At 42.0% G+C, this 15,148-nt stretch overlaps 1 protein-coding gene across 1 annotated transcript in view; it reads right to left on the reverse strand.

Moving 5' to 3' along the window:
* The window catches only part of tmx3b (thioredoxin related transmembrane protein 3b), a 67,504-nt gene that overhangs the window by 13,280 nt on the left and 39,076 nt on the right, over positions 1-15,148 (reverse strand). Inside the window, exons 10-13 of the mRNA XM_021562842.3 lie at positions 6,977-7,075; positions 6,229-6,286; positions 5,939-5,992; positions 3,468-3,524 (exon numbers count right to left, since the gene is read on the reverse strand). Coding sequence (XP_021418517.3) covers positions 3,468-3,524; positions 5,939-5,992; positions 6,229-6,286; positions 6,977-7,075 — 268 coding nt within the window. The remainder of the gene's footprint in view (positions 1-3,467; positions 3,525-5,938; positions 5,993-6,228; positions 6,287-6,976; positions 7,076-15,148) is intronic.

Consider the following 15,148-nt stretch of genomic DNA (forward strand, 5'->3'; position numbering starts at 1 on the left):
CTCTGTAAGCCCCTGGTGTGATTAAAAGAGCATGTTTACTGTAATCTCCCTCACACAAACAATAACATTCCGAGGTATTTAACCCCCCCCTCCACATACACTAGGGTTGTCATGATGCTAATATCGCAATTCATCCGAAATACCGTGTTAAGGAAACAAAACATGAAGCAGACTTGTTTTTGGGGGAAAATAGTCATAATGTTGAAAAAATATATATATTTTATAGAAAGTCATTTTTTCAAGGACCATCAGTCTGCTCCGTGTTTTCTTTTTTTGCCATGGAAAATCTGGTATCATGACAACCCTAACCACACACACGCTTTGGTCATGCGCATATTAAAAAAGACAAACCAGGTGAATCCAAACGAAACCTATGATCCCTTATTGATGTCACCACTTCAGTCAGTGTAGATAAAGGGGGAGGAAACAGGTTAAAGAAGGATTTTTAAGCCTTGAGACAATTGAGGCATGGATTGTGTATGTCTGCCATTCAGAGGGTGAATGGCCAAGACAAAAATATGGAAGTGCCTTTGAACTGGGTATGACAGTAGGTGCCAGGCACACCGTTTTGTGTCAAGAACTGCAACACTGCTGTGTTTTTGACCGTTTTCTGTGTATATCAAGAATGGTTCAGCACCTAAAGGACATCCAGCCAACTTGGCTGGATTGACTCCAAGCATTGGAGTCAACATGGGCCAGCATCCCTGTGAAAAGCTTTTAATACCTTGTATAGTCTACGCCCCGATGAATTGAGGCTGTTCTGAGGGCAAAGGGGGATGCAGCTCAATATTAGGATGGTGTTCCTAATGTTTGGTATACTCCGTGTATTATGTATGTATGCATGCATACATCACACACACACACACACACACACACACTGTCCTGTGCCCCCGCTGCCCCGCTGTGATCCTGCTGGCCCTGCCAGGCTTGGCGGTCCGGGCTAATTAACAGTGTGGTGGTGTCGGAACAGCAGCAGCACAGGCCTCTCAGAGCATGACACCACACCACGCAGCAGCGAGCCCTGTCACGCAGCTCCATACTGGGGCTTACTGCATCATTAGCACAGCTCTCCCTCCGACAGCCATTAAAGCACAGGCCCAATAAGACTCTAATCCACCAGCTTCATAGGACTCGTGTATTCTCCCCTTCTCCACGGCGGTATCTATACAAGGTAAACCTGGCAGGGAGCTTGCTTTAGTGATGGGGAAAAAAAGTAAAAAGATACAGTTACATATCGGGATATTTTTTTTGTTTTACAATATACAGTGGGGGAAAAAAGTATTTAGTCAGCCACCAATTGTGCAAGTTCTCCCACTTAAAAAGATGAGAGAGGCCTGTCATTTTCATCATACGTACACTTCAACTATGACAGACAAAATTAGGGGGAAAAAAATCCAGAAAATCACATTGTAGGATTTTTTATGAATTTATTTGCAAATTATGGTGGAAAATAAGTATTTGGTCACCTACAAACAAGCAAGATTTCTGGCTCTCACAGACCTGTAGGTATTCTTTAAGAGGCTCTTCTGTCCTCCACTCGTTACCTGTATTAAATGGCACCTGTTTGAACTTGTTGTCAGTATAAAAGACACCTGTCCACAACCTCAAACAGTCACACTCCAATCTCCACTATGGCCAAGAACAATGAGCTGTCAAAGGACACCAGAAACAAAATTATAGACCTGCACCAGGCTGGGAAGACTGAATCTGCAATAAGTAAGCAGCTTGGTTTGAAGAAATAAACTGTGGGAGCAATTATTAGGAAATGGAAGACATACAAGACCACTGATAATCTCCCTCGATCTGGGGCTCCACGCAAGATCTCACCCCGTGGGGTCAAAATGATCACAAGAACGGTGAGCAAAAATCCCAGAACCACACGGGGGGACCTAGTGAATGACCTGCAGAGAGCTGGGACCAAAGTAACAAAGCCTACCATCAGTAACACACTACGCCACCAGGGACTCAAATCCTGCAGTGCCAGACGTGTCCCCCTGCTTAAGCCAGTACATGTCCAGGCCCGTCTGAAGTTTGCTAGAGAGCATTTGGATGATCCAGAAGAAGATTGGGAGAATGTCATATGGTCAGATGAAACCAAAATATAACTTTTTGGTAAAAACTCAACTCGTCGTGTTTGGAGGACAACGAATGCTGAGTTGCATCCAAAGAACACCATACCTACTGTGAAGCATGGGGGTGGAAACATCATGCTTTGGGGCTGTTTTTCTGCAAAGGGACCAGGACGACTGATCCGTGTAAAGGAAAGAATGAATGGGGCCAGGTATCGTGAGACTTTGAGTGAAAACCTCCTTCCATCAGCAAGGGCATTGAAGATGAAACGTGGCTGGGTCTTTCAGCATGACAATGATCCCAAACACACTGCCCGGGCAACGAAGGAGTGGCTTCGTAAGAAGCATTTCAAGGTCATGGAGTGGCCTAGCCAGTCTCCAGATCTCAACCCCATAGAAAATCTTTGGAGGGAGTAGAAAGTCCGTGTTGCCCAGCAACAGCCCCAAAACATCACTGCTCTAGAGGAGATCTGCATGGAGGAATGGGCCAAAATACCAGCAAGTGTGTGAAAACCTTGTGAAGACTTACAGAAAACGTTTGACCGCTGTCATTGCCAACAAAGGGTATATAACAAAGTATTGAGATAAACTTTTGTTATTGACCAAATACTTATTTTCCACCATAATTTTCAAATAAATTCATAAAAAATCCTACAATGTGATTTTCTGGATTTTTTTTCTAATTTTGTCTGTCATAGTTGAAGTGTACCTATGATGAAAATTACAGGCCTCTCATCTTTTTAAGTGGGAGAACTTGCACAATTGGTGGCTGACTAAATACTTTTTTGCCCCACTGTATTGTATCGTTTTGACAATGTCGCAATATTATTGCGCTAGTTGGCTGTACCTGCACCAAAACGGCAGTATTTTTCCTTCATAGCTTGTTCTCGATCTTCTTTTTAAATAGGGAGCCATTTTGTTTTTAGCACTTTTATTTCTCTGACTGATCAAAACTCATTCTCATGGCTCTCTCTTGTCCCTCTGCAGCAGACATATGGTAAGCAATATGTTTGGAACATTGAATCGCACTAAAATCACAGTATCGAATCGCAATACATATCGTATCAACACCTATGTCTCATGGTAATTCTGGCAATTCCCAGCCCACTAAAAGCAAATGACGGTCAGTCCCGGGTAATTGACGGATCCAACAGAGTGCATTTTAATAGCGGAGGCCGACTTTAAATTGCGGTTTTATGGAGTCTGACAGTGTGAGGTTACTGCGGTAGCCTAGGAAACCTGGGAAGGGAGTAGGGGGAAGAGAGGAGGAGGCAGTAGAAGGGAGGAGGAAGAGACAGGAAGGTGGTGGTAGAAGAAACGGGTGGTAGAGGAGAGGAAGTACAGAATAGGAGGTAAAGAAGCCTGAGAGATGGAGGAGAAAAAGGAGGAGACGCTCACCCCATAATGAGGCTGTTGATGTAGTCGTTTCCATCCATGTGGCCAAACTGGAAGTCTCTGGGGAGATGGAACAAGACGAGCAACAAAGTGAGACACAACATGCATAAAAACAAGCTCATTTTTGACAAACAACTCATCATTAGACCAACAAAATGAAAGGAGACCAACTCATATAAGCATTACTATCCTAACAAGAGTTATAACACAAGTTTCCTATGAAGACTGAACCAAGGACTCCCTTCTCTCTCCAACGGCACGTAATAGCAAAATAACACAAAATTCCCAAATTCCCATTTCAAAAAAGTATTGGATGATTTACCTAAAAAACGGTAAGGCAGAGGAAGGAAGAATTCCATTTGTATCTCATTGTGTTGTTCTGTTTTGGCGCATGCCATTTGTATCTCATTGTGTTGTTCTGTGTTGGCGCCTGTGTGATGCATTGTGGGAAGAAAGCAGGCGATAGGGATGGAAGGGGTCTGCAGCAGAAGCCGAGGGAACTGGGAAGAACCCAGTCATTTGCACCGAGAGACGGATTATGGCCGCCTCAACATATATATTACATTCATATTAAATCATGGTTCCATCTGGAACACCTGTCCCCTGGGTGCCAAACAATACAGCCGGTGCCAATATCAATGACATGTTTATGAAGACACTCAACTATTATTAAACCCGATCTAATCTGGTTAGGCTGAAGCTCAGTCAGATAATATTGGGCTAAAGACTGAGGACTTGAAGGAAGTGAGGCTTGTTGAATTCTTATTCTAAGATACCAAGCAATTGTGAGACATTACTCTTACCTAAGAGGAAGCTAGTTTATGGACTTCAATGAATGAATTCAGTGTGTGTTCGTGTGTGTGTGCATATATATGCCTGTGTGTGTGTACATGTGAGAGACTTTTGGAAGAATATATTATACACATTTTATGTGGTGAGCGTGTCTATAAATGTCAGTTCATCATAGCAATCACCATAGCTCTCCCTACTCAACCGCATAAATATTGCTGTCTCCCTCCCGTTCCCCCTGTCTTCACCTCCCTCCCACTCTCTTTTCAACTCCCTGCTGTGCAACAGACCCACAACGCTAACTCACAATCACTCAAATACACATACCCCCAACCCATAGCACACAGACACACACACCTAGCCAGCACCCAAACACACACAGAGAGAATAACACACAACACACACACAGACACGTCTCCTTGGGTAGTCTCCTCTCAGAGATTGCATTTATCGCTCTGTCACACTGTTGCGGATGGAGGGCGAGCTGAATGCCACAGTATTCATTACCGCCCTCACACACCGCTTCACTCATCCAAATGACATCTATCTGCATCAGTCGCCTGCCCTCCGTGTCTGCCTCAGTCTCCGTGTCTGCCTCAGTCTCCGTGTCTGCCCACCAAAAGGGGCACTAACAAGGGGGGTGTGACGTAATTACAACGAGCCATCTAGCATTTAGGTTGTGTCAAAACACTGGGCTATAATCTAACTGTGAATCAGGAGAGTGTGATGACTTCAAAAACAAGGCGCGATAGCGTGGCAGATAGTCTAACTGATGATAGGGATCTGTGAAATTCAATCAGCTCTAATGTGGCTGCCTGGAGAGGAGAAGAAACACTTTGATCATAGAGATTTTAGATAATACGTCTTCATTTAGCTAGAGGGCCAGCACAGGTGAATTAACTAGTAAAGAGAAAGAGCAATATGGAGTGTGTGCCAAGTATGGTGAGATTCTGTACATTGACACTAATATGTAGGACTATGTATGGGACGAGGGTCTGTACTGCAGTGAATGCATTTGATGTGTGTGTTCTTACGCATCAGCCTTATGAATCCCATTTCGAGTTTGTCGCGAGGTAGATCACTTGTTAATTAAAGCAAAATGAATCCAATGCACGCACCATTCTGTAATGTAGTGTTCCATTCCCACTGGTGATGGTTTAATAAGGTATTCTTACAGGAGAACAAAGTCTCGTGAGGTAATACGTTCCTCCAACTGTGCAGCGACTGACAGCTCCAGAGGAGCGCCTATTTTTGGTAAGCCTGACATTTTGCATAATTACCTCCCCACTGATACTGAATGAAACCAGACATGTCCTCAAAGAAGTACAGCTGGTTAGGCTGTCTCCCCACAGCGATCCCTTGTAATAAGTGTGTGTGTGTGTGTGTGTGTGTGTGTGTGTGTGTGTGTGTACACTTGTTCTTCTAACCTCGTGGGGACCTGAAATCTCCAAATGTTCCCACAAGGATAGTAAAACAAGGACCATGAAGACAAAGACTATTTTAAATTTAGGGTTAAAATTAGGGGTTAGATTTAGGATTAGAGTTAGGGGTTAAGATTAGGGATTAGAGAAAATTGGATTTTGAATGGAAATACATTTAAGGTCGGTCACAAGGACAGAAAAACGAAAGTTTGTGTGCGTGTGGTTATGAATATATGAATGGTCCATCTCCATCCAAACACTTACCTGTTAAAATGCTCCCTGTATTCTTTTGCCACTCTCTGAATCAGAGTCTTTAATCTAACAGACAAATCAAAGAAAGAGGGAAAGGTACCACATTAGTTCACATCAGTCCACATCGTGACGCTCTTCCCACATGCATCAATTTGTGGGCAATCCAAACAATAAATGCAGCGCTTATCTTTAGTTGAAAAAGCTGGGCGTTTTTAAATGCCGCCGCAGCGGTTTCCATGGAAGCGTGCGATTGTAATTTGTCTAGCAGCACTAGGCTTTAATTTCACAATGTTCTTTTGTACCTGCCGCTTTCCTCTGTCGGGTCCTTCTCGTCGATGACTGCAATCGCCACCAATTTGCCTGTAGAGGGAGAGAGGGATTACAAATCACACTCACAAACAGACAGCAGAAGAGAAGGTGGGAGGACAATAGCCTGAAGATAAAAGGCTTTGGGGGAGATATAGCACATCACTACAGAAGCAGCTAAAACAAAGAAAGCACTAACCAAGGTTTCTATTAATTTGTCATTCTGCATTTGGTGACTTCTTGGTGGTTCTAGAACCAGTGGGCAGAGGCTATTCAGGTGCAGTAGAAGGGGAAGAGGCCCATCAGAACAAGACAAATGGACTTATAAAACAACTTCCATACAACTTAAGATGGGTGTACATGTACTGTTCAGTGTTCAAGCTTGTGGACTGATGCAGGAAGGAAGCACTTAGTTGGAAATGGTAAGAACTACTCCACCCTCTGCTGGCGTGTCATATAGCATTACATGACAAAGCCTTGGTTGAGGTTATTATGTTGAATGTACTGATAGGATGCAATACGGGGGGTGGCCCAATCCCAAATCGACCCCTTGACTCTGTGCACTTGTGGAGATCTGAGAGACTGATTGGTGTAAGCAATAGGGTAAAACGTTGGAGTTGGAGATATTACCAAATTGCTTACACCTGTCAAATCCACCCAGATAGCCACAAGTGCACAGGATTATGGAAAAGGCCTATACTGTGCTTGTCAGTAGGTTGGTAGAGTACAGAATGTATACTGTACCTGTCTCTCCCAGTTCATACAGGGTGAAGCCATCGATCTGCAGGTAGCTCTGAAATCGTTCTTTGTTAACCCAGGAAGACAAGCCACCGTCCACGTACTCTGCAATTACAGAGAATAACAAGACAACAGAGAAATGTCAAGCATTGATGATCAATTGAGAAAACAACAGTTTACAGAGAATGGTTCAATTGAGTATCGACGCGTGGTTGGGAAGTAGAAGGTCAGACTAATTACTTACTTACTACCTGTTGATATTCGCTATGTGAGGAAGACAAGCTCGTACGCACGCACACAGTCTCCCACCCATCCAGACACTACAAAGAGGGCCACACACAGTGGAGTTGTGGCTGGACCATCAACACCACCTCTACTCAAGCTAGTCCTATACTGAACTGCATCATCATCCAGCTGTGGAGGACCTCCTCTCATGAACTGGCAGCTCCCTGAATTATTATTCTATATATATATATATATTTTTTTTTTTAACAGATTTTGTATGAAAATCGCAATATAAAATAAATATATATTATTATTATGTAAGGATGTGCTATTGGACCAGTGTTCTGCCAGATAGTTGTCTATAGGTGAAGTGGTCTGGTAGGATATATTTCAGAACTGCTGCTTACTATAGACTTTTGTAGTATACTGCAGAATACTATACTGCACACTGTTATAACACTTGATTACATAATGTTTACTTTAGTATTTTTAGATCGATTGGACTGCTAGATAGCTTTTCTGCTAGCGGTGTCGATGCTGTTCTGTTTTAAACGTGCTGTCTCTGGGGAGCTCATGCCGTGGATTTCCTCGGAGGTTCCCACTCGATCGTGTAGTGCTTACTATAGAACGTTGAAATATACTGTAGAATACTATACTCCACACTGTAGTCTCTTGATTGATTTGACTATTTAAAAACACAAATACAAGCACAAAAGTAGATACAATGCATTAAGACATTTGTTGAAAAAAATACAAAATAAGTTTTAAAATGTAGGGATGCATGATATAAATTGGTAAGCATATCGGAATCGGACGATATTAGCTAAAAATGCCAAACAATGGCATCGGCTCTATGTATAGTTTAACGGCCGATGTGCAAAACCGATGTCAAAGCTGACGTGTATACCTGTATAACGTAGGTAGATGATATAATGACGCCACAGAAAATACAGCGCTACAACACAGCATTCCTAACCTAGCCCACAATGTCTGCTGTGTGGATCTATTTTGAAGTTTCAAAGGAAGACAACAAAAAGGCCCGTATGAGGGTGGCAGGTAGCCTAGTGGTTAGAGCGTTGGGCCAGTAACCGAAAGGTTGCTCGATCGATTCCCCGAGCTGACAAGGTAAAAAGCTGTATTTCTGCACCTGAACAAGGCAGTGTTCCTAGGGCGTCATTGTAAATAAGAATATCTTTGCTGACTTGCCTAGTTAAATAAAGGTTCAAATAAAAACGTTTGTGCTGCTATTATTTCCCGAGGGGGGAAAGTGAAATCTTTCAATACCACAAACCTAATTACTCATTTGAAAGTGCAACACCCCCAGACATTCAGCGACTACTTAGAACAAAAGCAGAGGAAAACTAAGCGCACACTTCCAACCACTAAACAAGTTCAAGTCGAGCAGCCACTTGAAAGAGTAAGAAAATTTCAGCGAGACAATTCAAAGGTTGAAATCCATTAACGCCAAGATAATGGAATTCATTGCCCTTGACAATCAACCCTTCTCTAACGTGGATGATGTTGGCTTTCGCCGATTGATCGAGCACATCGAGCCCCGGTACACACTACCAAGTAGGCGCTTTCCCCCCCAGATGTGCCCAACCGGAGTTACACAGTATTGTTGAAACGCACATACATGAGCTACTTGCTCTGGGCGTCACTACTTTTAACTTCACATTCGGACCAGCGATGTCAGCCCCATGGGTATGCAGAGTCTGGGTCAACGAGGGTTTCGTACTGAGGAAAGCCGTATTGCAAACTCAAGAAAGTGCTGGTTCTTATATCGCTGCTGCCATTTCAATGGCATTTGAGAACATGTTTGAAACTTGGAAAATCCTCAAGAACAAAGTACACACTGTGCTACGTGATAATGCACGTAACATGACAAAGGATTTGGAAGAATGTGGAGTCGCCAGTTTGCCATGCATGGCACACACGCTGCAACTGGATGTGAACGAAGGTGTTTTGGCCCAACGCAGCATATCTGACACAGTGGCAACAGGTAGGAAGATAGTGGGTCATGTTAAACACTCACAGCTGGCATACAGCCACCTGCAAGCAACACTGGAGCAGCTTGGAGTGAAAACAAAAAGCTTAAGCAAGACATTTCCACCAGATGGAACAGTACTTTTTACATGATGGAGAGCCATTTCCCCATCCTAGCTAAAGCTGTGTGCAAGTATCTTGGTGCTCCCTGTACTAGTGTGGACAGTGAGTGCCTTTTCAGCGCAGCTTCAAACATTGTAGACAAAAACATAAACAGACTCTCTTGTGACAAAGCCGAGCAGGTGAAGAAAAACCACCCCCAAATGTGTCTTTTCTTTTGTTTATTCGTGGCTGGTATAGGTCAACATTTTCATTTAATTTAAAACAAAGCATTTTTGTTATTGTTTATCATTTTTATTTCCTAAATGAAAGATGTGTTGTACTGATGTGTTGTAAATTTGCTCACATTTTACTAGTCAAGTCAGTTGAGCACATTTGAAAAGTTTAAGTTAAGTGCCATTTATAGCAGTTTATGACATAACCTAGAGACAGTCATTTTTCAAGGAGCTAAAGCTAAAATGATTAACTGCATTTTAGTTTAAACCAATATTTATTTCAAAGCATTTTTAAGTTTCTCCATACGGTCAAGATTGGATAGAAAGCAGAGCCACCAACAACTTAACCATCTTTGTAATATTTGTGTCATGAATATCTGTTGTGTGATAAAACACATTTGTGGATTTGTCATTTACAAGTTATTAAACAATCTGTTACTAACTGAACAAATTAAACTTTGTTTAAACTATTTAACTGTACTGGAATGCTTAAAAGGCCACTATCGGTATCGGGCAAAAATGTCATTGTCACGTGTACTCCCTCTCCGGTCTCTAAGTCACCAGGCTGCTCATTATGGCGTACACCTGTCACCATTGTTACGCACACCTGCGCATCATCAGACTCACCTAGACTCCATCACTTTCCTGATTACCTTCCCTATATATATATGGCACTCCCTTTGGTTCCTTCCCCAGGCGTTATTGTTATTCATGTCTGTGCGTTGTTTCTTGTTTTGTATTATGTTGCGTTCATTTATTGAAACACTCACTCCCCGAACTTGCTTCCTGACTCTCAGCACACATCGTTACAGTCATATTGGTGCATCCCTATTAAAATGTATTTCCATTGTTTTCCTAGTTCACATTTACACCTAAACCCACATGGAGAAATGTTAAAGCCAGTGCAAGAATATCCTTTTGTTTACAGTGGGTTTGTTGGGAGAGGCTTTGCTGGTTTGAGGTCCAGGCAGTTTATTGGCAGCGCCCTCCAATCAGTTGACTGTCTAAATAAAGTAATATGCGTTTCTAAAATATCAATTGTTTATGTAAATGCAGTGGTTAACTGTTTATTTTCTACCATCAGAAGTGCAGTACTGTTTGTCACTGTTTTTGGTCATCTGAAAGCACTGTTGTATCTCAGAAAGCCATCTAGGTGGAAGTATCATATCTAAGAAGTCACTTTGGTGTACTCTTAATGCATGTTGTGTGTCAAATAAGCACACCTAATTCTCTAAGCTTTACAGTAAATGTTCTTGCAATTCTATACATTTAGCCATGTCTAATGTGTATTCATATGATATTTGAGGGGGGCCACTGCGCTAAGCCAGCACTTCAACTTAATCAGCCCTGTAGTCTACAACCTGGTCAAGTTAATAAACTTTGCTTGTTCTTTATATCTGACTGAAATGTTCTGACTGAAATGTGACTGAAATGTCTGAAATGTTTACCTATAAATGGGCCTAGAAACTAAAGTTTATATGTTACAATTGTAATACAAATTGTACATTTTTGCTGAAGTGTTGTCTGGTCTGTTACATTGCTCAGAACTGTTGAACCAACTCAATAGGTGGCCTGTCACGAACCAGTGTGTCTTATGTTCTGGTTGAGGTGTTCCCCTCAACAAACAGTAACTGGCGTAGTCTGGTAGTTGTGTCATTTTAGCTAAGGTGTTACTACAATATACTACGGTCATGTCTGCAAAAACACTACAGTAAATACTAGTCACGTAGGCGAAAACACTACAGTAAATACTAGTCACGTAGGTGAAAACACTACAGTAAATACTAGTCACGTAGGCGAAAACACTACAGTAAATACTAGTCACGTAGGTGAAAACACTACAGTAAATACTAGTCACGTAGACGAAAACACTACAGTAACTAAACTGTATACTACAGTCATGTCCGCAAAAGCAGTAAAGTGAACACTATAGTTTACATAATACTACAGTATTTAGACTAGTATACTATATCTTTTTTTTTTCATGTGGGTGTGTTGTGTCAAAGCTGGCATGTTGTGAATCAGGGTGGCTAAAAACATCTGGAGGAAATGGTAATGCGAATAGTTTTACAAACTTTAAAACAGTTTTGTTGACGCACAAATTCTATGAATGAACAACATCAGACCGAAGATGTTATTTAAGCATTTTAGAAGACTCTGATTCACAAGACAATGAACACAGGTCTCAAATTCTACTGTGCAACTAACTGTGTAGGCCTGGATTCTTTTCACACTGTGACATCTGGATGAATAATACCCCCCTCTCCCCCGACCTTATTAGCCTAACAATTTTGCTTCTGTATACAACCACACTGGTGAATGACTCAGAGAAAAAAAATGCCATTCACACTCAGGAAGCAGCTAGTCTGAGCTCTTTTCAATTTTACAGTGCATGCATAACTCCCCCGCTTCATTAAAACCGCAATGATAAATTGTCATATTCAACACTACAATTTCCTGAGTGCAAACCAACCTCATGTTCTTTTTCTTTTTGTGTGATCCCTTTTCATTTATCTTAATTGGGAGTTACAGGTACAATATACAAGGAAAAAAAACAAAAATAAGTGATCCTCCACCCCTAACCTCCCATCCCATTCACCCAACCCAGCCTCCCTTTGAGCACAGAAAACACTCCACATATCACCACTTACCCTGGGCCTGACAGCAATGACAGTAAAATAAAACAAAAATGAAATGCAAATACACAAACATAAACAGTACCAGTAAAAAGTTTGGACACACCTGCTCATAACAGGGTTTATATTTTTCAATTAACAGGTGTGCCTTGTGGAATTTCTTTCCTTCTTAATGTGTTTGAGACAATCAGTTGTTGTGACAAGGTAGGGGTGGTATACAGAAGATAGCCCTATTTGGTAAAAGACCAAGTCCATATTATGGCAAGAACGGCTCAAATATGCAAAGAAAAACGAAAGTCCATCATTACTTTAAGTCAATGCGGAACATCGCAAGAATGTTTTAAAAGTTTCTTGAAAGTTTCTTCAAGTGCAGTCACAAAAACCATCAAGCGGTATGATGAAACGAGGACCACCACAGGAAAGGAAGACCCCAGAGTTACCTCTGCTGCAGAGGATAAATTCATTTGAGTTCACTGCACCTCAGAATGCAGCCCAAATAAATGCTTCAGAGTTCAAGTAACAGACATCTCAAAAACTGTTCAGAAGAGACTGCGTGAATCAGGCATTCATGGTCGAATTGCTCCAAAGAAACCATTACTAACGAACACCAATAATAAGAAGTAACTTGCTTGGGACAAGGAACATGAGTATAGGACATTAGACCGGTGGAAATCTGTCCTTTTGTCTGATGAGTCCAAATTTGAGATTTTTGGCTCCAACCGTGTCTTTGTGAGACGCAGAGTAGGTGAACGGATCATCTCCGCAAGTGTGGTTCCCACCATGAAACATAGAGGAGGGGTGATGATGGGGAGGTGCGTTGCTGGTGACACTGTCAGTGATTTATTTAGAATTCAAGGCTCACTTAACCAGCATGGCTACCACAGCATTCTGTAGCGATACACCATCCCATCTGGTTTGTGCTTAGTGGGACTATCATTTGTTTTTCATGAGGACAATGACCCAACACACCTCCAGGCTGTGTAAGGGCTATTTGACCAAGAAGGAGAGTGATGGAGTGCTGCGTCAGATGACCTAGCGTCCACAATCAGCCGACCTCAGCCCAAATGAGAAGGTCTGGGATGTGTTGGATATCGCAGAGTGAAGGGAAAGCAGCCAACAAGTGCTCAGCATATGTGGGAACTCCTTCAAGACTATTGGAAAAGCATTCCAGGTGAAGCTGGTTAAGAGAATGTCAAGAGCGTGCAAAGTAGTCAAGGCAAAAGGTAGCTAATTTGAAGAAAGTTTACAAACTTGCACTTACATGCACTTCGGTTGGTGTCATTAAAACTCGTTTTTCAACCACTCCACAAATTTCTTGTTAACAAACTATAGTTTTGGCAAGTTGGTTAGGACATCTACTTCGTGCATGACACAATACATTTTTCCAAAAATTGTTTACAGACATATTATTTCACTTATGATTCACTGTATCACAATTCCAGTGGGTCAGAGGTTTACATACACTAAGTTGACTGTGCTTTTAAACAGCTTGGGAAATCCCAGGAAATGATGTCAATTAACCTATCAGAAGCTTCTGAAGCCATGACATCATTTGAGTCAATTGGAGGTGTACCTGTGGATGAATTTCAAGGCCTACCTTCAAACTCAGTGCCTCTTTGCTTGACATCATGGGAAAATAAAAAAAATCCAGAAAATCACATTGTAGGAATTTTAATTAATTAATTTGCAAATTATGGTGGAAAATAAGTATTTGGTCACCTACAAACAAGCAAGATTTCTGGCTCTCACAGACCTGTAACTTCTTCTTTAAGAGGCTCCTCTGTCCTCCACTCGTTACCTGTATTAATGGCACCTGTTTGAACTTGTTATCAGTATAAAAGACACCTGTCCACAACCTCAAACAGTCACACTCCAAACTCCACTATGGCCAAGACCAAAGAGCTGTCAAAGGACACCAGAAACAAAATTGTAGACCTGCACCAGGCTGGGAAGACTGAATCTGCAATAGATAAGCAGCTTGGTTTGAAGAAATCAACAGTGGGAGAAATTATTAGGAAATGGAAGACATACAAGACCACTGATAATCTCCCTCGATCTGGGGCTCCAGGCAAGATCCTACCCCGTGGGGTCAAAATGATCACAAGAACGGTGAGCAAAAATCCCAGAACCACAAGGGGGGACCTAGTGAATGACCTGCAGAGAGCTGGGACCAAAGTAACAAAGCCTACCATCAGTAACACACTACGCCGCCAGGGACTCAAATCCTGCAGTGCCAGACATGTCCCCCTGCTTAAGCCAGTACATGTCCAGGCCCGTCTGAAGTTTGCTAGAGAGAATTTGGATGATCCAGAAGAAGATTGGGAGAATGTCATATGGTCAGATGAAACCAAAATAGAACTTTTTGGTAAAAACTCAACTCGTTGTGTTTGGAGGACAAAGAATGCCGAGTTGCATGCAAAGAACACCATACCGACTGTGAAGCATGGGGGTGGAAACATCATGCTTTGGCTGTTTTTCTGCAAAGGGACAAGGACGACTGATCCGTGTAAAGGAAAGAATGAATCGGGCCATGTATCGTGAAATTTTGAGTGAAAACCTCCTTCCATCAGCAAGGGCATTGAAGATGAAACGTGGCTGGGTCTTTCAGCATGACAATGATCCCAAACACACCGCCCGGGCAAACGAAGGAGTGGCTTCGTAAGAAGCATTTCAAGGTCCTGGAGTGGCCTAGCCAGTCTCCACATCTCAACCCCATAGATAATCTTTGGAGGGAGTTGAAAGTCTGTGTTGCCCAGCAACAGCCCCAAAACATCACTGCTCTAGAGGAGATCTGCATGGAGGAATGGGCCAAAATACCAGCAACAGTGTGTGAAAACCTTGTGAAGACTTACAGAAAACATTTGACCTCTGTCATTGCCAACAAAAGGTATATAACAAAGTATTGAGAGAAACTTTTGTTATTGACCAAATACTTATTGTTACTTATTATTTGCAAATAAATTCATAAAAAATCCTACAATGTGATTTTCAGTTTT

The sequence above is a fragment of the Oncorhynchus mykiss genome, chromosome 15 (genome assembly GCF_057628025.1).
Source record: "Oncorhynchus mykiss isolate SJ-2025 chromosome 15, ASM5762802v1, whole genome shotgun sequence".
Classification (NCBI taxonomy): Eukaryota; Metazoa; Chordata; class Actinopteri; order Salmoniformes; family Salmonidae; genus Oncorhynchus; species Oncorhynchus mykiss.